At 35.7% G+C, this 27,722-nt stretch overlaps 3 protein-coding genes across 5 annotated transcripts; 1 reads left to right on the forward strand and 2 right to left on the reverse strand.

Moving 5' to 3' along the window:
- Window positions 1-1,595: 1,595 nt before the first annotated feature.
- On the forward strand, window positions 1,596-27,354 carry LOC143458911 (1,4-alpha-glucan-branching enzyme-like). Of its 2 annotated transcripts, none has more exons than XM_076955816.1 (17): window positions 1,596-1,766; window positions 13,178-13,279; window positions 22,645-22,864; window positions 23,019-23,185; window positions 23,331-23,440; window positions 23,847-23,978; window positions 24,147-24,373; window positions 24,474-24,713; window positions 24,797-24,912; window positions 25,026-25,153; window positions 25,274-25,372; window positions 25,568-25,678; window positions 25,821-25,992; window positions 26,109-26,293; window positions 26,379-26,509; window positions 26,633-26,750; window positions 26,885-27,354. In XM_076955816.1, the coding sequence occupies exons 3-17, from the start codon at window positions 22,752-22,754 to the stop codon at window positions 27,014-27,016; spliced, it is 2,181 nt and encodes a 726-aa protein (XP_076811931.1). In that variant the 5' UTR covers window positions 1,596-1,766; window positions 13,178-13,279; window positions 22,645-22,751; the 3' UTR covers window positions 27,017-27,354. The 2 variants fall into 2 exon arrangements, with proteins under 2 accessions (XP_076811931.1, XP_076811932.1); XM_076955817.1 differs by lacking the exon at window positions 1,596-1,766 and adding an exon at window positions 6,721-6,838.
- Window positions 2,592-8,223, reverse strand: LOC143458913 (uncharacterized). 2 transcript variants are annotated; one of them, XM_076955820.1, is made up of 6 exons: window positions 7,512-8,223; window positions 7,139-7,291; window positions 4,536-4,741; window positions 4,237-4,381; window positions 3,970-4,154; window positions 2,592-3,435 (listed from the first exon to the last, which is right to left on the reverse strand). In XM_076955820.1, the coding sequence occupies exons 1-6, from the start codon at window positions 7,586-7,588 to the stop codon at window positions 2,798-2,800; spliced, it is 1,404 nt and encodes a 467-aa protein (XP_076811935.1). In that variant the 5' UTR covers window positions 7,589-8,223; the 3' UTR covers window positions 2,592-2,797. The 2 variants fall into 2 exon arrangements, with proteins under 2 accessions (XP_076811935.1, XP_076811936.1); XM_076955821.1 differs by lacking the exon at window positions 7,512-8,223 and adding an exon at window positions 6,967-7,051 and having other exon boundaries at window positions 7,139-7,277.
- Window positions 9,654-14,852, reverse strand: LOC143458912 (uncharacterized). Its single transcript, XM_076955819.1, has 7 exons — window positions 14,707-14,852; window positions 14,470-14,588; window positions 14,106-14,258; window positions 13,734-13,939; window positions 13,436-13,580; window positions 13,166-13,350; window positions 9,654-12,922 (listed from the first exon to the last, which is right to left on the reverse strand). Exons 2-7 carry the CDS (start codon window positions 14,562-14,564, stop codon window positions 12,285-12,287), a joined length of 1,422 nt encoding a protein of 473 aa, XP_076811934.1. The 5' UTR covers window positions 14,565-14,588; window positions 14,707-14,852; the 3' UTR covers window positions 9,654-12,284.
- Window positions 27,355-27,722: the final 368 nt, after the last annotated feature.

Genomic DNA, 27,722 nt, shown 5'->3' on the forward strand with positions numbered 1-27,722 from the left:
GAGTGAGGTCACTTACATTTAAATAGGGTTGACAACTTTGAGACTTGTAAGTTAGTTAGTTGAAGCAAACGGACGCCCATATGTAGGTTGAAAACGACTGTTGCTTAAATAGGTTCAAGTGTAATGCAGTACCAGTTTCAGTTTGCCCGAAATGTAAACGGAATTGGTATATTCCAACCGCATTTGATTTTATTTCTACGCTGATTTTAAATCAACATTGATTTTCCGGGGTTTGCCCCTTTAAATGTGTATGATTTTAGCTTAATATAGAGTAGTTTTATTGTGTGACAGTTTATTGCAGCTTTTAGTTTAAATTTATGGTTTGGAATCGTCATTGCAATTTGCCCAAGCTATAAAAGGCTGCATGGCGACCCTTGTTGAAAGATGAGCTTTTACGCTTAGCCAAGCTTTCACACTAATGAAGTTCACATGCAGTAATTGCCAGTAAAACATTTTGTACATATTTGTAGCAAGTAGGCTTTTATCCTTTAATCGTTATTCCTTAAAATGAATTGTTGAGTTTATGTTCTTGTTCTTGGATACATGCCGCTTTTATAGCGTTTATAGCGGTAGCTCCGCTATGAACATCGAATGCGAAACATGAGCCCCATTATTGCGAGCCCAATGCTCTAACCCAGGGGTGGGCAAACTACGGCCCGCGTGCCCATTTTATGCGGCCCGCCGGCACCTGCAGAAACTTCTACTCATCACTTATTGTTTTAATTAGACAGGTTACATGACAAAATATTATTCCCTTTACGAGTGTGTTTTTCTCTTCACGTTCAGTGCGTAAACACACACACGTCAGTAGCGCATGTATTGCAACATGCTCTCAGCAACTAGCCGTACACTTCTCACGCATTGTTTGATTCAATTGTTTGATCATAAAATACAAATACGGTAGCGGCTACTGTAGGCCTACCAGTACTTCTACTTTCCTCCAAATAACTTTTCATTGTTATTTGAGACGCACAGTTTAATGTTTTCTACTTCGACAGGATTTTTGTTAAAAAATAAAAGATTTATAATTTTACTCTGTTAAAATAATGAGTGCTGTTAAGAAGCGAAAGATTGAAGACGAAAGTCGTGTTTTCAATAAGGAATGGACTGTTAAATACTATTTTATCGAAATTGGGAATAAAGCAGTTTGCTTAGTTTACAAGTCCTTGTCTGACGATTTGTTTCCAAACTTAAAAAACTTTGCTGCTAAGTTTTTGACACTGTTTGGATCCACATACATATGCGAACAAGCATTTTCTTGTTTAAACATAAACAAGTCGAAGAACAGGTCTTTGCTGACAGACACCAACTTGCGTGATGTTATGAGGATATCTACCAGCAAACTTGCTCCCAATTTGCGGAAGATTGTGAAAAACTGTGAACAGTTGCACAAGTCTCATTAACTTTTGTGATGATGAATGCATAGCTTTAAACGTAACTGAGTGTGAAATACAAAAATTGTGTTTAATATGAATATGCGTTTATTTACACACCGGGTAAATTTTCCTACTTTGTAATGAGAGTGTGCGGCCCCCCGGCTGCAACATTTTTTCAAATGTGGCCCTCAGTACAAAAAGTTTGCCCACCCCTGCTCTAACCACTCGGCTACTGAGCCGACAAGTATAAAGAACCTGCACTTCAAGCAAAGCAGTTTTCGTCACGCCAAACTACATACAGGGAATCCCTACAGGCCGATAATACGCGGGCTACTTATCTCACTTCTCTACCAAGTTGCGCCTTATTTGCTGCAAGGTTCCACTTGTATGGTATGGCACAGTTTTGTAACTTATTTATATTTACACGTAACTAAACTTTAACGCAAAATATTTTAAGTATTATCTTTGTTTTGTTTGCTCTCTAAGACCTGCGTAAACTTATAAGTTATAGATACGAAAATGCTTTTTGTTTTGAAAATCTCTTTTGCCTTTATACCGCATTATTAAATGTAAGGTGTTACTGCTGCATAATGCATATACCATATAGTAAAATTGAGCAGAGATTGGCAAATTTACGATCTTAATTAACGTGTAAGTGCATGATGACTATGGCCAATATTAAATATATTGCGCCACTTATATACTTGAAAAATATAATAAATAAATAATACTGCCAAAAATATATTTTGAAAGTCACAAACCCAACTAAGTCTGAAATTTGCTCGCTCATTTCAAGTGTAAACGATTTTGAGTCAAATTTAATTAATCTTTTTGTCAGTCATTTATGTGCACTATAATTAGAGTAAGCGGTTTGTTAGGTGATTTTTAGTAGGTATTTGCTGAAGCTTACTTTTCACAATATATAGGCATTAATTGGTAATTTTCTGTGGTCCGCAGGGCAAAAGTTTTCAATAATAATTGCTTTGTGAATTTGCGCTTTGCAACATTTGCCAAAAATGCTGCATTTAGAATGAAAAACAGTTTTAAAGTTTCTGACGTCGAATTGGAAACTCGTGTAGCCTTAGTATCGCATGCATTGCTTTGAAAGCAAAATATGCTTCTTAAAGTCATTTCTGAAGATAAAATATCTATTAAGGCACCTTTTCATATAATGTTCAAGGTCGCAAGCTTAGTTTTTCACATTTTGGCAGTAAATCGCTTTATACGCAGTAAATTGCTGTTATAAACGCTAATATTCAAACGCAAAGTCTACAAAAAAGTTTGATGAAAGGCATTAGTGTTGCCAAAAAGAAATAAAGAAGTTTTAAAAAATGAAGGTCTATTAATGGGCATCAAAGATATTAGTTTTTTTGTACAGGTTCTAGCTAATATAGCAGAAAGTTATATTTACTGACGTTGTTTTAACAACATCCTGCAATCTTCCAAAACATGGACCTGACGGCATTCCTCAGGCCAAGAAAGCTCGAGCAGAGAAAAATCGAAAGAAAAGTCTCAGACACAACGGATATTACCCAAAATGGTGGCCTGTGTCCCGAGGCCTCGGCCGTATCCGGCTTCAATGTTGTAATTATTGTCATTATAACCAGAACTCCCATCCCTAACACATAGATTATGCTTATGACAACCATAAATATGATTCGCTTCCATACACTTCGATGCAACAATTTTTTTGTGCCGTGAGACTTGCTTTCGTGAAAACGATTCTTGATGCTGCTTCGATTGCGTTTTGGCTTTTTCGCATCAGATATCTTGTCACTTGTTTCTGCTGCCTGTTCATTTTCCGTTTGATTTATTTGCGTTGATACGGTTGTCAGCGTTGATACGGTCACTTCATCAGAGCTAGGCGAAGATACGTAGGTTGGTCTTGGTGTATCGGTTGATCTCTTCTCCAAACCAGAAAGTTGCTTTCGAACCAATAACTTAAAATTGATGTAAGACTGAACGCACAAAATTATTATAATTGCCGAGTAAGCAACCCAAATAAATGTGAACGTGAGCGTTGAGGATTTCGTTAGAGGTGGCCATGTTGGAGAACAATCTGCAAAGTAGTTTGAATATTATCGTTTGATTGATATAATTTATACATAAAATCAGCAAACGCTTTTGTTTTCAGCTTGATTTTTATCACGTTTATGTAAGTAGACAAGTGTGTTGAAACACAGCAATGAAGCTTGTAGCCTATTGTACTGTTGTACCAAACCACAATAAAATGTCTGGAAAACTGTTTTCTATTTTTGGTCAAAACAAGGGTGCGCTAGAAAATGGCGATACGAAACCCTATGAAGGCGATGGACAATGACGGCAACCAGTGTTTCCATTTCTGTTATAACAACAGCTCTTGTCAAGATGGATTCCTATCTTAACCCCTAACCCGGAATAATCCGATTTTTATAGTCTAAAAAACATCCCACATACATTTTTGGTAATCAATTTTTCAATTTTGTTTAATTCGGTAGGCTACTATGCTCTCAAAGGTATGACGGAAAGGAAACACCCGGTTACCGTTGTTGTTCATTACCATCAATGTCACTACTGCTATTTTCTGTGTCCCCAATACAAGCTACATGCTCACTTTTTTCCATAGGGCAGATTGGCACAGAGTTATTAGAAGGGACATAATAAACAACGCAAGCACATTCATATATGCAGTCCCCGTCGTATCCGGCACAGATACAGACAATAACAGGTATAATCCAGGAGAGCAAAATAAGGCGAACAGCTTTTTCTCTAGGATTCGGGTGCGTCCACTTCCAGCACCTGCCGTCAAAACATATTCGTTTACAGTTACATCAACGATCCTTGAATTTGTTAGTAGCTTAGAACAACGTGCGTTTTTTACCTTCCCATTGCAGCATTTGATCCATTCGGTCTTGTACTGTTGAAAGTGTTGTCATTGTAATCAGCCAAACCACTGACAATTTTATGAGTTCGAAGTACGTCTTCGGTCAGCGCTTTTATAATCAAAGCGATTCCGCCTGATTTTACTGTCAAAGTGTAAGCATACAAAAGGAAGCGTTATACATTATTTCAATATAAAGATTGTGATGAAATAATACTTCGCATTATATTTATATTACATATATAGAGCATGGTGAGGTTAACTACAATAATTGTAAAATGTGAATAAATGAAGCTTACCGAGAGTTACCAATGGTAAAAGTAGTTCCATTCCAAACCAGACATGCAAAAGAGAGGTAGAAATATTTCTCTGGTTGTACAAAGGCATTGTAGGGCTAACAAAGATAAATTTCCACGCGCTGGCAATACGACAAAGAGAAGTGAACAAGTTGGATAATATGACGTTAGTTGCATAAATGTTGATAACCTTTTGTCGTAGTTTTTGCCTAAAAATGCAAAAGACAAAGGTTGCATGACAAGAAAAAGTCGAAATATTTTAAGTACGGCAAATCTAAAAACAAGTTAACCTTGTATTAAGAATGATAATTTAATTAATCAATTGTTTGTCAGCAAACATGTCAAAGAAAATTCGTTACAAGTAATATGCAGTGGTTATGCAGTTATTGCCGAATATGTATCTCATGTTAGTTGTTAGTTATGATGGGGGTGGTGGCAATTAGGACGTCGATCATTATCTGAGTTCAACTTGTTTGGTTGCTGGCGCTTGGACCAAGTTTTAGTGGTATCGTAGAGTGGACAAGCCTTTTGGATGGAAAACGACTTCGCTGGTAGGCCATTGCTTGCAGTTGGTGTTTATTTTCAGCATATAATTGTTGCAGGTGGTAGTACGAAAAGCACTTCAAGGCTACTAGAAGCATGTGTATTTCGATGGCAGTTACTGACACCGGAATAGGCTAGCGCTAACTGCCAAGGCTAACAAGGCTAACAAGGCCAACGCTAACAGCCCAATATAACCGAGGTTAGGCAACAAATTCCTGTAACGCGCTGTAGTACGTTTTATCAGGCCTGTAACCAGGCAGGTACATGCCCCTCTCCCGGTGCATCCTTTTGTGCTCCTTCTTGTCAAAATACCGATGTATGTACAGCACATCGTATCAGTCGGCCAGTTGTATGGCATCCTTTAAACCTGTTCAACAGAATTTTATACTCTGCCACCACTAGCAAATTGAAGGGGTTTATTGGGCCATTTTGCTCCTCAAAAACCAAACTTTATTGGACCATAGGCTTTTTTTGCGTTTTCAGTCAATCTCCTTTGTTGCATTTCTTTGTGTGCTAGTAAGTTGTATGTTTCAAAATAGTTGTATACGTTGTTTCAAAAGAGTACAAAGTTATTTGGCAGCTATTGTAAATATATATAGTTTTATAAATATGAGAATACGTTTCAATTGAAAGTGTTTTAAAACGGTTAAAATGGCGTTAAAACGAAATTTCTCCAACCCAACTCAAAATTTTTGCGCATTTTGAGCGGAGTGGGCGAACAGAGAAATTTTAGGCAAATTTTTTTAAAAGCTTCTGGTCCCCTCTCAACGCAATCCTAATTACACCTATGATTGATGTGAAGATAATACCTTATAGTTCTTGTACTGTATTTCTTACGTGGAAAGCTGATTAAGCACAAGCTTAACACAACTATATCCAAATTTCGAAAGCTTCCAGTTTTATCAAAACAGAGAACTAAATGCAAAACAATTGTTATTGCGAATGTAACAAAATGCCCTTTTAATTATGACAACTTAACCCAGGTGGTCAGAACTCCCTCCTTTTGTTAATGACTTTACCAAGTTGGCTTTTGCTACATACACAAAAAAGTAGATAAAAAGCTCTATTGCTTATTTAGAAAAAGTTGACACTACTTTTAAGTCTGTTGCTTTTTCATATTTTTCTTTGTTTTTCCACGCTTTTACACCATACGTATAACGAATATCAGTGGGTTAGAAGCGTTTTGGTTACTTTAGAATTATAGAAAGAGATTTAAGAAATCAATTTATTTATGAAGTATATTAAGAAGTTAGCAAAAAATAAAAACAAAAACATTATCTTGATCTGAGCGATTTGGTGGCTTTTATGTTATATAACAATCTTTGTTATAACAATATGGTGTCATTGCGTTAACATTTTGCGATAATTTGTTTTAGGCAACCTTGGCAATTGTAAAATATACACTACCGCATTTGGTGATGTGTATTACGAAACGGCTTTCTTACTTTTGACGTATGATTTATGCTTTGTTATTTAAGTTGATCTAATTGAAATTTTGCTTGCTTTTGTGATGCTAACCCTAACAAATACAGTAAAACATTCCATTTTGAAGGTTATTTCTTTGATTTTCACGATAGATTTTTCCCTTTAAGATTAAGTAACTGTTACTGTAAGAGATGCTGTAACACTGAAGCTTAATAAGCTTAATGCTAATTACGGGCCTGCGTTTTATAAGGCAAGCCAAACTCGACAACATTAAATGCTCCTTCATTTTGTGTCTACGTTGCCCTGCGATGACGCAATCGCATCCAGTGTGCCTGCAGGTAGGCTTATATATTTCTGCACGTATGCTATAAATAGCGAAAAATTTGCGTTTTGGAAATACTTTTTTCGGCAATACTTAATCACTAAATATTTTCGAATAGTTTTTTCCGGGATACTTAATACTTACCAATAGCTCCACATTGATTTAGTTCAATTGAAGTCGACTTATTTTCGCACATGCCTCTTACTTAAAGCTTTCCAAGCCAAACAGACTATAGTTAATAGCGACAAAATTAGTCATACAATTTTATCAATCTTCTTAAGTCTGTGTAATCAGACAAAATCTACATTGTTTCTACCTGAACACGATCAAGGACATGGCTAGAAAGAAGTGAATTGGAAGAATGACGCCACCAGTTATTAGATGTGTAGCACGAAATGCACTATCGTTTAAAACGCAATATGGTGCGGCTGTGGCGTTTGTGATGAAGCTCGCTGATCCTTCGTAAGACCTTTAAAATAAAACTTTTAAAAAGAAACTTTGTAAACATTTGGAAGATTCAGGCTCTTTCTTTTTTAATCTTATCTTTTTACTTGATTTTCTTCAAATGCACAAATAAACTTGATCAGTTTTAACACTGGGATATATCGTTCACTTTCGGACGAACAAGTATAAGTCGTATCAGCAACAAGAGTACTGTACTTCTCGTCTAAAGATATTGAATAATCTACCTGGTAATCCAGCGATTTGGATAAGACTCATGGTAAGAATTTATTTGATTTTCTTGAGTGGTACCGAAGTCATTCATGGTGATGGCGCAACTATAAAATCGGTCTAAACCAGATTTAAGTCAGATTCTAACTGTAGTAATTTTTAGTAATCTAAAACCAACTGAAAGCATATTTGCTCCTTTTATCTGACCAACTTTAGTAAACTTTTTTTTAAATTAAAACTTAATATAATATTCATAACTATAGCTCAAAATGCTTCGCATTACTACTTGCTAACGGACCTTAATCCTGTGACTTTCCTTTATCCTGTACTTTACTTGTGACACTTTTTTTGTTTATGACACCGCGTGTATTTAATTGCCTGTTAGCCTTGAACAAAAACTGATGACCAGTGTGGCCAATGGTGTAATTTGGTAAAGTCCTGGAAGTACGTGCCGCTAATAATTTAATAGTATCGTTTTCTACGAAGTGCATGACGTTCGAAAGTCAAGCATCCTTTTCAAATTTAAATCGCATTTACAAAAATGTATATCCATTATTTTAATTAAAATAGTGCGTTCAAAGCTACTTTTCACAGTTTTTATTGTTAACCTCGCTTAAATTTTATAGCATAGCAGTCTAAACCTAACATACATCTATCTTCTAATCTGGGTCTAAGTCCAATAAAACCTTAACAAACTAAAATTAAGTTTTTACATACCCATTCTCTTAACCTGACCGCCTATCGTTAACAACGGGCTGCGTAACCTACATACGGTGCAATAGTCGCTCTCTTAATTTTAATTGCTTTCCAGTTTCAAAGTTCGGTCACGATACAGATTACCATTCATTGAAGGTCAAGTTTTTGGTTTAAAATTAAAAGGATTCTTTTCTACCAATCAGTTCCCTCAATTTAGAACTACGTTTTGCTTGGCACGTTCACAATGGAGATTTAAAATCGTTTGTACGCGTATTTTTTTTTGCTTCAAAACACAGCTTAAAACAACCCCTTTGAAACATGTGAGATGTGACGATAATTTAATTAGAATGTTGTTTTCAGTATTTTGCATTTGTTATATTCTAGTCTACAGTAGTTTAGTATCGGGCAGTGATACTCAACCTTAAAGGGTCATTGCCCCCTTGGGGAGCCATACAGCAAAGTTTAACCAGCTATAAGCAGAGGGTATGTATACATAAAAATCTCACAAATAATCTTATCTCAAGCAGCCTTACTTATCTCACTTATACTTAAAAATTCTCTGATAGCATTGTTGTACTCAATCTGAGCATTCAGTAGCTCAATTGTGACGTTAAAATTGTTAGTGTGGATTTATAAACGGTGATCTACCAGCTAAACGTAAACGCGGCGTCAAATGAGTTTTGCTGGTGCTCAGTGATTGCACTTCTATTTTTTTGCAGGTACCGGTATGTAAATGCATAAAATGCGGATGTAAATTATCGCTTGCGGTCATTGTAACAACAATAACACTATAATAATATTATGTAATTTTATACTGGGCCTATTGCACACGAGCCCTGTGAAATAAGGTTTCTATGTCATTAATAAACTTGAAGTAATAATTAAAAGGACTTGTGTAAAGTGTATGACAAATATGACGTCATATTTTCTAAACTTTGCGTTAAAAGTTAAAACATGTTGACGTGTAGGATCTATTTCTATCATCCAAGAAAAAAATGGATACCAACCTCCATAAAAGTATAGAAACAATAGACTTTTTAAGGATAGCATAGAACTTCTTGGTTCTTCCGCTGATTGCTTTTACAATACAAAAGTGTTAGCGGGAGACAAAACCAAACGTTGGACTTTACATAGCGCACAGTACCAGAGCAAATATTCCGTAGCCTACATACCAGAACGGAAAACTATGGTCATGTACAACATAGCATGCAACTGAAACTACAGAATAAAGGGCGTCAAAAGATACTCATTAACAATGCAGACACTTTAAATCTAAACCTTCTAACGACTGAAACCAAACTGAACCTTCAACCTTTGACCAGGCTAAAAATTTCGAAAGGAAACACGACAAAAACACAAAGCTGATTTGTGTGGCTATAGCTGTTGGTATCACACGCAATGTGGAATTACAAAAAAACGAATTGTAGTAACCTGAAGTATAGTTAAGGAATATAGGGATAAAGATAACGCACAATACAGCGAAAACCAAACGACAATAACACAAACGCACAAGAAATATAAATAAACAAACCGCAACCCACATCGATAGAGTAAAAACAATCAGTCTTACAGCAATAAATAAAGATTAAAAACAAAATATATATTCGTAAAAAATGATTAACAAAATTATGAAATTCCAGGAATGTCACATTAAGACACGTCGCCGATGATGACAGAACTATAAAAAATGCTTATAAAATTAAGACAGGTGAAAAAAATTGACAAACAGCATATAGAATAGAATGTAAAGTGTTAGTCACATGCACAACTCACAAAGATGTCCGCGCTGTAAAACGCTTTACACGCCTCGAACTGTTGTAACTTACTTGGCATGCCGTGAGTGCGATTTTTGACCATTTTAATAACACGTTGTAACCTAATCCGTAACGAAAAGAAATTTTTACTTTAATTTTCTGACGTTTGCAGTTTGTGTAATTAAGCTTAACACAATTCAAAGAAAGTCGAAGTCCATGTAACTTTCCACTTAAAGTCAAATTAATTGCAATTATTGTCGTACAAATGCTGTCAGAGATTAGCAAATTTTGCGATAATAACCAGTGCAAGTGGCCCTATGTGGCCAATCGACTGTGTCGCGTAAGTGGCACAATCCTAATATGCAGTCACCGTACTTTAGTGTGACTTTTTTGATTTAATTGCATGTTTGTTGATCGGTCGTCCATTCGTCGACAGAAAATCATATAAGTGGATGAAGTTGGGCGAATTTTAATAATATGACTTTGTAGGTTATTCATGACAGGTGTAATTACAGGAAGTTTATGTTTAGCTAAAAATTCCCACATTTGTATCTCAAAGACCAGCCACCACAAGGTATTATTAAAGAGCAGGCTTCATGACACAAGGCGCCGAACTTCGTTCAGTATAGTTTTCTGGGAACTTTTTCTTGTCAGCTCAATTGCATGTTAAATTTCTCATAGTTAATGTTCCTTTTTAGATGTTGACGATTATTTGCCAAAATACAAGCAATTTAAAATTTGTATATGTTCGAATTTGGACTTTCAAAACCTTAATATTGTAATTCATAGTTCAATATGGAATCAATATAAATATGTATTTATACAATCAGCGTAACGCTACCTAAACATGTCTAAATTTATGGTTGATTATTGTCTGATATAACACTGTGCTGAGATAATTATATGAAATCTGATTATGAACAGGTACGTCATATTTAACAGCTTGTTATCTAATTAATGATACGATATGTAGAGTAAGGTAGGTTTGTTCAGAAAACGTTTTATTGGCATTGCCTAAAGAAAACTTGCAATTAGGGGCATTAATTGATAGTTTTGTTCATATCCGTAGGGCAAACGTGTTGGAAATGATATCGTTTTGTCAAAATTTGCTGCGTGTGTTAAACATTTTCTTAATTTTATTTTTCTTTTTCTTCTGAAGCCTATAGAATAGAGGAAGCGAGGTGTGTTAATTGGTGCTTTGTTTGATTTTAAACATAATAATGATCTTATAAAAATCATGACTGAAAAGGAAATATTGATCAAAGTTTTCCAAACAATAATATTTTTACTTCAGAAATAAATCTTACCAGACGTTCGAAAGCAATATATAGGAATACGCAATAATAAAATTAATGTATGAAGGCACCAAGTACATGGTAAATAGAAGTTTACATTCCTGAGGCAACAACAACCAACAGAACACCCGACGTCAATTAAAAATAACAGCTAAAATAATGTGACTTTACAATATTACTTCAACCGTTGGTGGTTCTTATCATTTTAGGGGAACGACCTACAGTTAGGTCGTTAGGCCTAAACGACCTACCCTATATAACATAATACTCTTACAACAGTCATCTACAACATCTAAAAAAATGTGGCATGATTTTGACGAAAATGTTTCACTATAAAACTTAACAAATCATTAAACTGCACTGCAAAACCTCCTACTTTTGTTGTTCCTTTATTTGGCCACAAATCGCTAAAAAGTAGCAGGAAGCGTGGCCAGGGAACGTTGTGTTATTTTTTGCTTACTCGTCTATACTTATGATAGAACTTGTAAGCGTGTTTGCGTGTTTGCGTGTTCAAGGTATTGGTTCTTTAACCACTTCATTGGTAAATTAAATCTTGTTCTTTTGCAATTAGATAGTTAGGTTTATAATATTTTTGCTAGCATCGGCCTATTATAGTCTATTTAAAAATACCGTATAATAAAGTTTTAATCCTCATATAATAAGTGGTAATTTGACATTATAAGGATTCAAAAACTGAAACTTGTTTATATATAGTTATTACCCTGTTGTTCTAATTTTATGTTCATGCGTCATCCGGTTTGAGTTATTAGTTATTACATTAATTGCTTAGAATACTTTTTGCCGTGATCTAAGTGGACTTGTTTATGTCCCATTACGGTTGACGGTGACCCACCAAAATCAATCAACTGGCCCCAAAATGGGTCGCAACCCATAGGTTTAGACTTGAATTCCTGACTTAAACGTTTCAATTGTATTATCTTTACAACTGCTGCAAAGTTTAAGACAATAATATGGCGTTAAATCATACGCTTTACTTATTGTATACGCTCCTGTCGGTATATTAATATTTATTAATTGACTGACTTTAACAACACCTTACGATTCTCCAAAACATGGACCTGACGGCATTCCTTAGGCCAAGAAAACTCGAGCAGAGGAAAATTGAAAGAATAGTATCGGCCACTACCGCAAGTACCCAAAGTGGGGGCTTGTGTCCCAGGGGTTTTCCAGTACTTGGTTTCAGCGCGGTAACGAGTGTCATTATGATCATAACCCCGGTTCCTACCACGAAAACGATGCTTACGATAACCATAAATATGATTCGTTTCGATAAACTGTGTTGCAGTAACTTGCTTGTGCCTTGAGACTTGCTTTTGTGAAAACGATTCTTTACGCTGCCTCGACTAAGTTTTGGCTTCTTTTTTGAAGTTGCTTTCTCACTTGTTTCTGCTTCCCCTTCATTTTCCGTTTGATGTGTTTGTGTCGATATGGTTGTAAGCGTTGATACGGTCAATCCGTCAGAACTTGGCGAAGAAACGTAGGTTGCTCTTGGTGTAACGGTTGATCCCTTCTCCAAACAAGAAATTTTCTTTCGAACCAATAACTTAAAATTGATGTAAGACTGAACGCACAGAATTATTAAAATTGCCGAGTAAGCAACCCAAACGAATCCCAGCGTAAGGGTTGAGGATCTTGTTAGAGGTGGCCATTTCGGGTAGCAATCTGCAAAATTGGTTATATTTTGTTGTTTTGTTTGATTTGATTTATTTTTGTTGTCATATTTCGGTTCGTACGACTTTTACTATGTTTGTAAAGGTTTTCTGTTAATTTACTACAGTCGCGTTCAGCAGTTTTTTTGAATGGTTTCATTGCATAAGAACAATGTGGCAAAATAACAGTAAAGCAATGTAGAGATTTGGCAATATAACAATATAAGCAGGTAAATCATACAGCAATAAAACTTACTTTTCTCAACAGGGCAGATTGGGACAGATTTATCAGAAGGGACATAGTAAACAACGCAAGCACATTCGTATATGCAGTCCCCGTCGTACCCAACACAGATACCGACAATAACAGGTATGATCCAGGAAAGCAAAATAAGGCGAACAGCTTTTCTTCTAGGACTTGGGTGCGTCCACTTCCAGCACCTGCCGTAAAAACATACTTGTTTAATATCAAAAATCTTTAAGTTTGAACGCAGTTTAAAAACGTGTGTGATATGAAAATTTTTACTTTCCGTTAGAAGCGCTTGATCCGATTGTCCTACCGCTGTTACGTATGTCATCATTGTAGTCGGCCAAACCAATGACGATTTTATGAATTCTAAGAATGTCTTCGGTCAGCGCTTTTATAATCAAAGCAATTCCCCCCGATTTTACTAAAGCATACAACACGATGAGTTAAATAGTACTGTAATCATAAATAAAGATATTGATAAAATAAGACTTCGCATTATACCTCGGTTTATATTCTATTTAATCTCTTTTCATACCAGGATGATTTTGATTAATTGTAAATAGTTGTCTCTTACCAAGTGTTACCAATGGTAAAAGTAGTTCCATTCCAAACCAGACATGCAAAAGAGGGGTAGAAATATTTCTCTGGTTGTACAAAGGCATTGTAGGGCTAACAAAGATAAATTTCCACGCGCTGGCAATACGACAAAGACAAATAAAGAAGTTGGATAATACGACGTTAGTTGCATAAATGTTGATAACCTTTCGTCGTAGTTTTTGCCTGAAACGTAAAACAAACAGGTTGCGAAAAAGCGACCAAACTACTGAAGTTTAAACAAATCAGACAGGCAATAATTTATTGTTTAAAAGGAAACCTTATCACCACTGCACCAAGCCATTAAAGCTCGTAGAATGTTTGACAAACTAAAAGATATTTGATTTTGCACCTGTACACGATCAACGACAGCGCTAGAAAAAAGTGAATTGGAAGGATAGCCGCGCCAGTAATTAAATGCGAGGAACGAAATGCACTATTTTTTAAAACGCAATATGGTGCGGCTGTGGCGTTTGTCATGAAGCTCGCTGATCCTTCGTAAGACCTTTAACATGAAAGCATTTTGCAAATGAATTAAAGCAAAAAAGCGTTACAATTTTTTTACGTAAGCAATTATATCACTAATGATACGTCTATAAGAAATTGTTGGCATATATTCTCTTATTGGCATAGTTTTACGTAGGTTTTATAAGTATTCATTGTAATAATCACAAAATTGAAACCGCTAGCCCAAAACTATTAGGTATATAACCCACCTGGTAGTGTAATGGTTTCGAGCGGATTCCTGAACGGAATTTAATTCAATTGAGGCAGCGGCACCAACGACATGCATCGTAATATTTGCGGACATTAACAAATGTAGTCAGAACAATAGCTGCAAAAACAATAGTAAAGCTTTCCTTATAGTTTTAGGTTCCCAAAATTTACTAATATTGTATTTCATCCCTACTTTTTTCGAAGCCACTTAACTCCACTCTTTATCTATAACTCACATAGATCGTGGTTAATGTGCTGTCGCTGAATGGACTCTGGGTCTTTCCAATCTAGAACCTCACTTTATACCTCAAGTATCGTTGACACCGGTAATTGGTAGTAATTTAAGCCGAGACCGGAGGTCCAATGTCGCCAAAGATATAGTTGGGAGGATCTGCCGATAATTAATACGCTTTCTGAGAAGCTTTCACTTTATAAGTACTTGGTTTCTTTTTCACAACGGTCCGAGCGTGGTATTTCTATTTACCTGTTTTGTTTTCGTTTTGCACTGCACGATACTTATCATATTAATTACACGCTAATTTTGGAATAAAATCGCGGCGAAAAAGGCTATTCTGAAATTTAAGCCATGTTAATTGCTCTCAGTTTACGCAAAAAGCTCCTATTTTTTGTGCGAACCTCTTTAAGAACGTTTAAGTCGCCTGAAATAATTTGTGTCCACACAAGTGGATGAACTAAATAAATCTGACTTAGTTTTTCAGCTATATACTTGTCTGCTAAATGTACAATACATATAGAAGTTAAATTTTCAATGGAGTATTCCTCTTTACATTGTTCCAATCGACCTCTGCAGCATTTTCTTGATCGCTTTTATCTGATTTCTATCATCAGAGATTGAACAAAAGCATAACAAGTTCATGAACAGGTCCCATTTATATTTAGAACAACTTTTTATGAACCACTTGTAAAACTTTAATTTTCTGATTTAAAAGTACCTGTACTGTGAAAACATTAGGCAACCTTATGAATTAATAAAGCGGATTTCAAATTAAAAATAGTATCATGATATTTACATTTGCTTTTTCAAAATGGCAAGAATATTAATAAGCACATGAATTATTGACCATACAGCAACAGCGGTACATCGTAAGAACTTCTTGTATAACCTTACGTGCAATGTAATTTTCTCTCTGTAACAGTTACGTGTATGCTGAATGTATTGCCAAATGACATACTGCGTCTGTATCCACTCCGAATTTACCGAAATACTTCGCACTCATCAATCAAAGCCACCCATGCTATGATTTCGTAGAAAGCTTTGGGCGACTGTAGAAACATTAATGAATGTGTTTTTGATTGTTGCCACCCCCTATACATATATTCCAATAGTCTCTCTTACATAGCGGTCTTCAATGGATTTTTGTCTTGTAACAAAGTTGTTATATTTATTAAGTTAAAGCGACAGGAAAACGCAAATGTTGTTTCTGGAAGGGACTAATTTCTTAAAACACGAAATTCAAATTTTCCAACATTGAAATTAATTTAATATTTTTCGGTAAAACAGATTTATCGTATGAAGTAACTTGGAAAAATTTTTTCGAAGAATAGAAAAGTCAATTACAACGTTATATAATATTAGATATATATTATACTAGAAATGCTGAAACTATCCAAAATGAGCCAGGGGGGCATTGACACCTTGTCTTGTATATTAGTATAAGCAACTGCGAAGAGCGATGTATAAGAAGCAAACTGTGACAATACCGCGTGCTCGTGTGTGGTGAAGTATTTGGCACAGCATTAACCGATTCTAACACCATGATATTAAGGAAATTGAGAAGAATTTTGTTCGATGGTCTTTTACTAATTCTCTTCTGCGCAAAATATTCCTGCCTTCCATCAAAACAGATCATAATTAACAATATACAATTCATTATTATTACAGTAGCGGTAAAAAGAGGATTAACTTGTAAATTACCGTAAATTTGACTAAGTGGTTTGTATGCAGCATCGTACCTGCATTTGTTTGCAAAATTCTTATGTATCTTTTTCCAACGATGGCCAAAATTCGTAGTTGTCTGTTAAAGCAGAAGTGTTACTCTACAGAAGATTTGCGATTGAATTAAATTTTTGTCAGCTGTAGCGGCCTTACAAATCCCATTTGGCATTGAACGGTATATTCTGCTTTCATGTTTTCTCACCTACGAACATAGAGTAGTATTTCCGTTTGCTTCACAACGTCTAAAGTTAGATATTTAGTCATTACAAGCGGTTGATATACAACTATTTGCGACAGATAGATACCTAGAAAAAAGTTGTGTAAACACTGATATAGATATAATTATACAAAAATACTTGAATTTACAAATGTATCCGCAGAGCTCCGCTGAAAAAAAAACGCGATCGTCATTTATATTTGCTGTACGTCATGAAGTATCCGGTTTTCGCAGAATTTTGGATAATTTCATTCAAAAAATCGAGGTCAATTCGCGTTGCAAGTGACGTGCATGCAATTACTGCCATAAAGACGTTGTCACCAGCACAAAAGGCTTTTTAGAGAATGAAATGAAACGGATAGAATCATCCGCATCTATAAAATCATAAATTTTGAATTTCCGGTGACGTAAAAAACTATTAAAGCTGGCAAAGCGTTGAAGGAAGTACTGCTCCCGTGTTGACAAGACTAAGGATGTTTTATTACGTCTTATCAGTTTTAAGGCTTTTTTAAGTGACATGATTTATCATTTTAAAGTCAGATATTTATGGTTTTAAAGTCAGATATTTATGGTTTTAAAGTCAGATATTTATGGTTTTAAAGCTGCATATACTTTAACGGTTTCTTTTATTTCAAGTATTTTCTTGTAGTTGAAGTTATATAACTCTAGACATTTTTCCACAGTGTTATGGGCTACAGTTCTTCACATTACTTAAGAGCGTTTTATAGAATGCTTGCTTGTTTTTAACCAATACTTTACGAGGCCTTTTGGGGCGATATAAGGTATAAATATTACTTAAGGAAAGTAGTTTTGGAGACTCAGAAACTGTGTGAACGATAAAATAACACAATGCTTGGACAAGTATCACAAAATAAAGTCATTCTGTGCTATACAGTAATCTTTCTTCAGTGCATTGTGTTCAGCAAGTTTTCAAATTGAGCCATTGCATATATGATTTAATTTATGTTAAATACGGTTGTACGATGTACATTAGTGTGATGTTTGATACAGTAATACATGTTGTGTGTCAGGATTGCTGCACTGCAAGCACTTCCGAAAACAATTGAACAATTCGTTAAATTTTGGGGAATTTTCCACAGACTCAGTGTACGCTAAAACGTTGTTTGTTTTTCCCGTAAATGGAATAATTGTTTTCTGCAAGCCGAGATTACCATTTGTTGGCATTTTACAAAATTAAATTAAGCCTTTTACATCAGTAAAACGCTGTAAGCTTAAGTTTTTATCGCTGTAACACTAAGTTTACTCTCAAGACATTGTCAAAATTCGTAAATCGAGTAGTGATCTGGTTGGAGTATGCAACTGTACCAGTTAGGCCCTAATATTTTGACAAGTCGAACTGAAGCCCAATCGTGACGGTAACGCGTTTTAACACAACCTGGGTACTTAAATTGTATTCGTAGTACATTAATCTCGCTTCGAACCAGTAGTTCTTTCTTGCAAAAATTAAAATTTTGATTGGGCTCAAAATTCTGTAAATATTCACATAAATCGTATAGATCGGCGTAATGTAAATCGATCGGCGTAAATATAATGTAATATAACATATGTAATGTAATATGATATAAAATAATATATAATGTAATATAATAAATGTAATATAAATATATATAATGATCGGTGTAAATCAACGTAATATAATGAGAACGTGTTTGAACTGTTTTGTGCCTGACGTGTCTTATCCGTGTATTATTGTCCTGGTAGCACAAATTTGCGTCCGACCGCTTCACTTCATAACATGTCCCTGTTGCAATCCAACACGGTATTTCCGTTGGTTGCATGTCATTGCCATTCTGTCTAACTGCAGGAAGAGCCGAGTCAATGTCTTGCAGCACATTTCCGGTCAAAACCGTTCGTATAGAGAACGGTGTATAGAGAGTGCTGCTCTACCTGTATATCGCACCAATTTTAGCCATGGCTAAAATTAGTTTGTAACTACTTATATATACGATATTGGTTTATAAGTTTTCAGGATGTGTGAAGCGAACACCTGTTTGCTGTGTCGGGGTAGGCTGTAAACTTGATTCAATGTATATCATCCATATATGAGGATCGCGAACTTTTGTGGAACGGGAAATCATAATTGTGGAATTCTTCTATTTGCAATGCAGGATTTTTGTACCTGTAAGTAACCAGGGCTTTGGAGCCGGAGCTGGAGCCCGGAGCCGGAGCCCCGGAGTCGTGCATTTTCAAAGGAGCTGGAGCTGGAGCCGGAGCTCTTCGTGAAATTCAAATGGAGCCGGAGCTGGAGCCAGTTGTTTGAAACATAGCTCCGATGTATTTCATAAGATGCTATGCTATTAGCCTACTACTATTGGCTGAATTCGCATAATTTAAGAGCAACCCTTCACAAAATTAAGAATTACTGGGGATTTGACAGCAGAGCAGTGACATGTTCATAGTAACAACCGATGGTACTGACTACTGACTGACCCATTGAGCTATATATTCCAAATTGAGCCTTCATCCTTAAACCTCAGTTTGTGACGTAATGCAGTAGGAGCTGGAGCCGGAGCAGTGGTATCAATGAGCTCTGGAGCTGGAGCTGGAGCTGGAGCTAATTTATGATAAAAGAGAGCTCCGGAGCTGGAGCTGGAGCAATTTAAAATTTACGCCTGCTCCGAAGCCCTGCCTGTAACGCAGCGTTTCTCAAAGTTTTGGATGTGGTTGAGTCCTTAAGGGAACTAATGGTCGTTTGCGAAACTATAATAATTACTGACACAGCGTTACGTACAGTTTTTGTTTTGCTTGTCTACGAAGTAGGTTACTTAATTAGTACTGAAATTGGTATGACTATTTATCAAAAGATTGTTTACTTATTATAATAAGATGTCTGTTTATTGTATCATCTGTGAATGGCATCTGTCTAACTATTCTCAGAAAGGAGCGGTGTCAGCCTAGAAATCCACAGGCATCAGCCAGCTTTAAACAGACACTCTAGACTCTAGAGGGCTAGTATTGGTATAGGCTATGTTATTATTATGTTTTGGGTTGAATGACTTATGAAAACGTTAATGACACAATTATTACTTTATTTTAAGATCAACTTGTTTTAGCGTTGCAGTTGCACTTAAACAAACATCTAACAACATTACATTCTGCATACAACAGTCAAGTTCAATTAACTAGAGGTTACAGAATGTCCACTATAACGGTCGGCTAGTCCTTTTCTTGACCTCAACAACTCTACTTAATAAGGTGGAAAACGGTTACATGACAGGTTGGCATAGCATAAAGAAACCAATAACTAAATGCAACGAATGTAATTGCACACAAGAAGTAATGTAATAAGTGCTATTGCAATGGATTTTACTGATTCTGCTATACTTAGCTGTGCTAAGAATAAGTCAAACGAATAAACAAATTGTTCATCATTAGTTTTGTCTGAAGTTTCAACTAAATGTTTAATGTGCATGTGATGATTTCTTAAGGCTTTGAAGAATTTTCTTGCATTCTATACTTTGCTCACTCATAACTACATTTACGTACTGCACTTTACAGAAGAACCTACAGGTAACCAAGTTATTCTAAATAGCATGTAGCTTTGTATGAGCCATTCCCAAAATAAATTACTCTCTGCATGGTTTTATTTCGTGTTTAAATAATTTCTATATCCAGTTCCGCTAGTAGAAGTTGGTGTTTCATCTTCTGCATTGCATTACACTTTCAGCAACAATCTTGAGAAATGTATTTTCCCTAAATCAATATATCGATGGAACGAAACGGATTTGTAAAATGGATATTGCAAAACAAGTTACCGACTGAAGTCTTATCTAACGGGACTTGGAGATTTTACAAAGTTTAAATTTGCTTTTAAACTTTCTCGTCGTTAATTTGCTTTTTGAGAGTTTTCGTTTGAATATAAAGATATGGCAATAAATCGACAGTATAGATATCAATAATAAGATAAGCACTAACTTATAACCTAAATGAAATTATGTTACTCTAACCAGCGTTGTAAACCCGCTTTCTACTTTTAACCCGAACCCGAAAATACAAGACCGAACCCAGCTCGAATCGTAATAAAATTTATTTGAAACGCGAATAAGACCCGAAAGTAGGTATTACTGAATGAATGAAAGCCATTTTTTAAAGTTGCGTATTGCGTATCTCTTCGGGTGTTTTTTTGCGCTCTTAAAGAACTTAAAGAAGTGGCAGAGTGCGAGTGTGAATTCCGGTCCCAAATCTGGCCCGACTTACAACTCTGACTCGAACAGTTGTGCTTGTGCTGCTCACAAGGCATAAGCTACTTTCAAGCGTGTCAGCAACTTTGAATTATTTGTATGTAATTTCCTGTCAAGTGTTCATGCGGTGAGCAACGCTCTTTGTGTTTATTTCATTATGAAGTGTTTTTCCTGTGTTAATGAGCAGAAAAGATCAAGCAGGCACAGCTCTATTTTGCAATCGTTTACGCTCAAACTTCATTATACTAAACTTGGTTTAATGAATGTTGTTATTTTACTGCCTCAAATTTATTTTATGTCTATTTTGCAGAAAGAATGATGACCCCTACATAAACACCATGTAGACGACATTATTTCGAGATTAGGAAAAAACATTCCGTTTTTAATTCAAAATAATTTTCACAAATCAAGTAATGTTTATAAAAACTGAAACATATCAAAAAAACTTATCTATAATATTATATATCATATATGCGATAGGTAGCAAGTAATTTTATAAGTAAATCACTTGAACTGCGAATAAGTAACCATCGCGGTAACCGATAAGTAACCGGTATCCAACTTCACGTTTTGAACAAGTAACCACCGGTTACCAGTTTCACGCCGGTCAAGGAGGAGAAATGTTTTAACACGACTTTGTCTTTGTCACTGTTCAAAAAAATGTAGTTGTTTTGTAAAAAGCAATATTAACTAGATTCAAACTCGATGGAAATTTTGTCGTTTAACGAAATCCCGTTTGCTGTACCACGCTATACGGAAGCTCATAAAGGCAATTTTAGGTATGGCTAAGACTTTAGAGACATATACAGTAATTACCAATAAAAATATGATAGAAAAATAGAAAATTTTTTTCTGTGGGTTTCGACCCGCCTGACTAGACAGTAGGCATAAATTTTGGAAATTTACTGTAACACCTTTTCCGTTTAATGAACAAAATAATCAAACTAAAACTATTTTTTCCTATAATCAAATAAGCCGATAAATTGTTTGAATGTTCTTACCCGAAAAATATACAAATTTTACTGGATTTGTTGCAATAGCTTGGACAAGCATTTAGCAAAGGTATACATCACCAAGGCGTTATTCGCCAAAACACATCAAGCTACGTCACAGCATTAGAAAACAATCTGGTAAAGTAGCAGCTATCACTGTAAGAATTTGTAATTGCATTCGTTCGTCCTCGGAGCAATTTCATTGAGTTTAATTAGTTTTATAAGGCTATATTGTTCTGAGATCATAACACTAAACTATAGTCTGATATGGAAAACTACATAGCGTAGTAATTGTAACGTCACACGTAGTAATTATAGACTTATGTAATATGTGTAGTAACTTACAATACGTATTGTGGCAGTATTTAAACAACCGATGTTTTGGAACTGATTAATTATCCCAATTCTGGAAAATTCAGTCGTTTTTAGACTTTTTTTATGATAGATTTTCAAAGTTTGGAACGTAGCTGATAATTAATTATAGTAATAATAGTCTCATAAAATCATTAGTTTACATGTGTTCCAAAAAATGAACATGTTCGGAATGCCATGAATGGTTCAGGCACCAAACAATCCAACTTTAGTCAAAATAACTTTTTTCTTCAAAAATGAAACAAGGATATAACTATACTCATCTGCCTGTAAATTACTCCATAATACCCTTTAATTAAATACATAAGCTTATATGTTTGCGTATATGACGCAACAACACTTCCTAAACGAAATGAATCCGGAATATGTAATGTGATTAAAGTGATATCCACACAAAATTGCGATATCCTCATAAACGTTTTAATCTTTTCCAGCGCTATATAAAGGAAAACCTACGGTGTCCATTTCAGTTGTTGCTGCAACTTCTAACAACGTTGTCAGATAATTTTTGCCTTGAACGTTTTTTCGTCTTCCAATCGAAATGTACTGCCAAGAAAACAGCAAAGATCTTCACCTTTGGGGAGTTCCCGAAATTGAAGCACTTTTTGAGAACGACCCTAAAATTCGAGAATATGAAAAAGACATTCGTAAACGGTATAGTGATTGTTTGGTTCTTAGTAATGCATGTCAAGTAAACATTTAACGACTTCATTTTCATCTTTAGCGGTTATCACAAGTATAGTCTATATGCTTCAAAATATTTTCCGCTATATGCTGCTAAAACAACCTGCAATGTATTATGACTCAGGTACGCGATATATGAGAAAACCAAGATGGCGATTGAGCAATCGGAAGGCTTCGATCGTTTCACTCAAGGATTTAAAGAGTTCGGAGTCTTTGTCACTCCCGAAGGGGGAGTGATGTGCAAAGAATGGATTCCAAACGCAAGAGCCGTTTACTTGAGTGGAGATTTTAGTGAGTCGTATTTTCTATGGATTAAGTCTTTTCTACATTGGCCTATTAGTGAGTTGCTAATGGAGTCTTGGGTATTTTCTGACTAAAATTTGAAGCTTGCGTTACTGTTTTAAGTTTGTTACTTTTTTATAATTTCCATGCGCAGATAACTGGGAAAAGTGGTCATACCAGCGCAAGGAACACGGAAAATGGCAGATGTATATTCATCCTAACACGGATGGATCTTGTAGAATTCAACATTTGTCGGAATTAAAGGTATAAATCTAAGTACTAATAGCAAATCTAAAGGTACTAAAGTAGTAGAGGTAATTCTGAATACTAAATATGCGTCTACGCTGTACAGCTTTCTTGGATTTACTAAACGTTCTGAAAAAATACAGAAAGTTGTAATTTTTTCTTATTTGCTAATGTTTAATGCAATTTATACATTATCTCCTGCTTTTGTAAAATTGCTTTGCTTTTCGGTATTTACTCTTACTGCTTATGAAAGCACGAGCATTCCTGCCGTCAAACGAGGTATACCGGTTCGTTGATGTATGCAATCAACGACTACTGAGTACAAGCTAAACAGAGTCTCCACAAATACTGTATAACAGTTTTAAGTCTACAGGGTAGTATCGGTAGTATCGGGTAGTATCTTTGCACCTTTTGTGTTTGGCAGCTATTTATAGAAACTGAACAGCAGCAAACGGTACAGAGAATTTCTCCCTGGGCCACCTACGTAGTTGGAGGTGAAAAAGATGAAATTTTCAAATGGATGTTCTGGAATCCACCACGGAGTCAAGTGTTTTTTGTAATTAAACTATCACAAACCCTATGGCCCAAAGAGTGTTAATAAGCCATCGTCTAATTACTCTAATACGTTAAACACGTTTCAATGCCCAAAGATATTTGTGTGTACTGTAGTGTACAAAAGCACATTGTGTATATCTTTTTCCATAAAAAGTACTATTTTTGACAGTCAACCAACAATCGACCACAAAAGCCGATACGACTCCGCATTTACGAAGCTCACATCGGTATTTCTTCCGATCGGTGCGAGGTTGCCAGTTACAGGCAGTTTACTGAAAACGTGCTGCCAAGGGTCAATGACCTTGGATACAACTGTGTCCTCCTGATGGCAATCATGGAGCATTCCGTTTATTCTTCAATGGGAAGTCAAAGCTCACACTTTTATGCTTGCTCAAGGTAAGGTGTTTAAAAATTAAGATAATTTACCATGCATTTTTTTCAAATAATGTAAAATAGGCAAATCGAAGCGCTGAAAATAATTTCTACTTTCATTCAGTCGTTTTGGAACTCCAGAAGATCTTAAGCAACTGGTCAATGTTGCTCACGGCATGGGAATCACGGTGATAATGGATGTTGTCCACCATCAAGCATCAAGCAACGTGAACGATGGACTAAATATGTTTGATGGAACTCGAGGTTGTTATTTCAAAGATGACGAATACATGTACCCTGAAACGGATGACGCTGTGAGGGAATGTCATCAGAGAAACGATTTTAAACGCTTCGACCTAACTAAGTAAGCTCAAAGATTAAGTGTAAAAACGTTTCCAAATCCAGATAGTTATTTTCAGTTTGGAACAAACCTAGTGCTGTTTACAGATGGGAAGTTCTTCGGTTTCTTCTCTCAAACTTCCGCTACTACATGGACGAGTTCAGAATGGATGGATTCCGCTTCAATGGCGTCCACAACATGATCTATCATGATCAAGGAGCAGGTTGAAAACCCGCACTTGCAGTTTCATTTATAAATTGTGTGGTGTTTGAGTTATTAAAATGTGCAAGTTATCAATTGCTAAGAATATAGTTCTCATGACGTTGACCTTTTTAGACCGACAATATGCTAACGATTATTCCACTTATTTTGGGGCGTATGTTGATACTCAATCAATGGCATACATGATGTTGGCAAACGATATTCTTCATCGTTATTACTCCAACATCATCACCATTGCTGAGGTAAGATAGAATGTTATGATTATTATTTGATAGCCCCTTTTGAAATTTTCTGCATACAAAAACCTAAATATTCCGAATTCAAATATTTTCCTTTGGTTGACTATACTGTTTTTTTTTTAGGATAAAACCGAGATGCCAAGCTTGTGTAGACCGCTTAGGGAAGGGGGTCTGGGATTTGATTACAAACTTGGACTTTCCGTACCAAATAAATGGATGAAGGTACATACATACACCTCTTAATTTATAACAAAAAATTTAGTTTTTGTTTAAATTTTGCATTTTTAAATTCCTAAGTTTATAAAATATACAGATTACTAAATATACATAACTATGATCTTTAAGTAGGCCTACAATCTTACACAAACTAATATATTATTTACATATACCTCGTAACGATTTCTATTCGCGGTTTAGTTGTTGGATGAGAAACGCGATGAGGACTGGAACATGGGGTTTATCTTCCACGCAATGATTAAGAAGCGACCCGGAGAAAAAGTGATTTCTCTTCCAGAATCCCGAAAAGAAGTGAGTCGAAAAAACCCTGTTTTCGACAATCTTGGTTGTTAAAAATCTTTGTCTTACATCTATACTGTAAGCTAAACTTCTGTTGTAACTTCATCAACAGCTAAATTTTTTATGTGCCTTTAACAAGTTTTGTTATGATTAGAGCATGCTTGGCAAGAAGACATTAATTTCAAAACTGATGGGAGAAGAAATCTGCCAGAATATGTCTGATATGAGTCCGTTAACTCCAACAATAGACCGCGGTTTGAGTTTGCACAAAATGATCCGGCTGATGACACACTCCTTGGCTGGCGATTCGTATATGAACTTTATCGGTAAGGTTTTTGTTCATTTGACATCGGTTAGTCAGCAATATCAAATGTATATTTTTAACGGTACACGAAAGCACTAGTTCTGTTCAATAGTGATTCACCCGTGATTTTCATAACAGGCAATGAATTTGGTCATCCTGATTTTCTTCAGTTTCCTAGTCCACATAACAACGACAGCTATCATTACGCTCGTCGTAGATTCGAGTTATGCGACGACGAACAACTCAGATTCAAATATCTCAAGAGATTTGACCAAGCTTTAAACCAAACTGAAGAGAAATATGGCTGGCTCGCATCTGCTCCGGTGAGTAGACCTATAGTGTATTTATACAGGACTTCTATCTCACTTAAGAAAAATTTTTTAAATTTACCGATGGCCGGTTTCAAAGGCTTACGTGAGTCGTAGGCACGATGGAGATAAAGTCTTCGTATACGAAAGAGCTGGTCTGCTTTTTCTGTTTAACTTCCATCCTTGCAACAGTTATCCAAACTACCGCGTCGGAATCCAGCATTCTGGAATGTAAGTGAAAATAGGACGTATTTTTCCATATCGATATAAGCCCTTGATCAAAGTTAAATCATCTTCCGGTGAAATAGCTTCTAACTTAGCTATAATGTCTGAACGGGAGTCCATTATTCGCAGATATAAGATAATCTTGGACACCGACAACAGATATTTTGGAGGTCACGACCGAAATCACTCAGACGTGGAACTTCAAACGCAAGCATTACAGCATGACGATAGGCAGCACTCATTTGTGGTAAAAAGGGTTTCCAATTTTTTATACCTGAATTGTAAGCCTGCTTTATTCATAACTCTTTAGAAATATTTGAATAACATTTCATGAACTAGCAAAGGTAAAACATAAGTCATTTGCACTTCGCGCATTTGTAGGTGTACTTGCCTTCTCGGTGTGCCATGGTGATGTCAGCTCTTAACAACTCCAAAGTTGCTTTCCAGGACTTTGATGGTTCTCCTACAGAAATTATCACAAGTAAATACGACGTAGCTCCAGCCCAATGGTAATTAGCTAGCACCAAAAGATTAAGATAGAAGTTCAGAACATTCTAACTTTTGTTGTATTAGGCTACGTGTACTATCGTTGGTTGAAAAAATATTAAAAGGATAAAGCCGTAACTTGTTACTGCTTCTCTGTTATTCCTTTGAAAAATGTCTTTTAACTGAAGTCATTGTGTAATGTGTATATGTTGTGCATGTGTGTGTAGTGTTATTATTTTAATGTTACTGGACCGTTAAAACCGTTTGACAGAACTTTGCAAATTTTTGCTTTGTAAATATTTCTCTTGTATTGGCTACCCGATATGCTAACATGGTAAATGTATCTGAAATAAATGTATTGTAAATATTCAAAATGCAAGAATTTTAAAAGAATATGGTGGATTTTAAGCGAAAGCGAGGCTTGTAAGTTTGTGGCGGCCTGGGTGGCTTTTGTAAAATCATTACGTCATTCTTAGAAATGTGTTTTCCAGAACAATTGAAGTTTTTAAACTTTCAGTCCCGCCACATCATTCTTAGGAAAGAGTTTTCCAGCTAGTAATTGGAGTTCATAAACTTGCCTTTTCAGAACACTGCAAACTATCGTTGGGATATTTGAAAACTTGCTACGAATAACTTCGTGTGAAAGCTCCTTTTTAGTACGTTACCAGGTCGCTTCCAAGAAACTGTTTCCAACTTTAACCGAATGTAATTTGCATTGCAAACGCACTGTTTT

This window comes from Clavelina lepadiformis, chromosome 5, assembly GCF_947623445.1.
Source record: "Clavelina lepadiformis chromosome 5, kaClaLepa1.1, whole genome shotgun sequence".
NCBI classification, from domain to species: Eukaryota; Metazoa; Chordata; class Ascidiacea; order Aplousobranchia; family Clavelinidae; genus Clavelina; species Clavelina lepadiformis.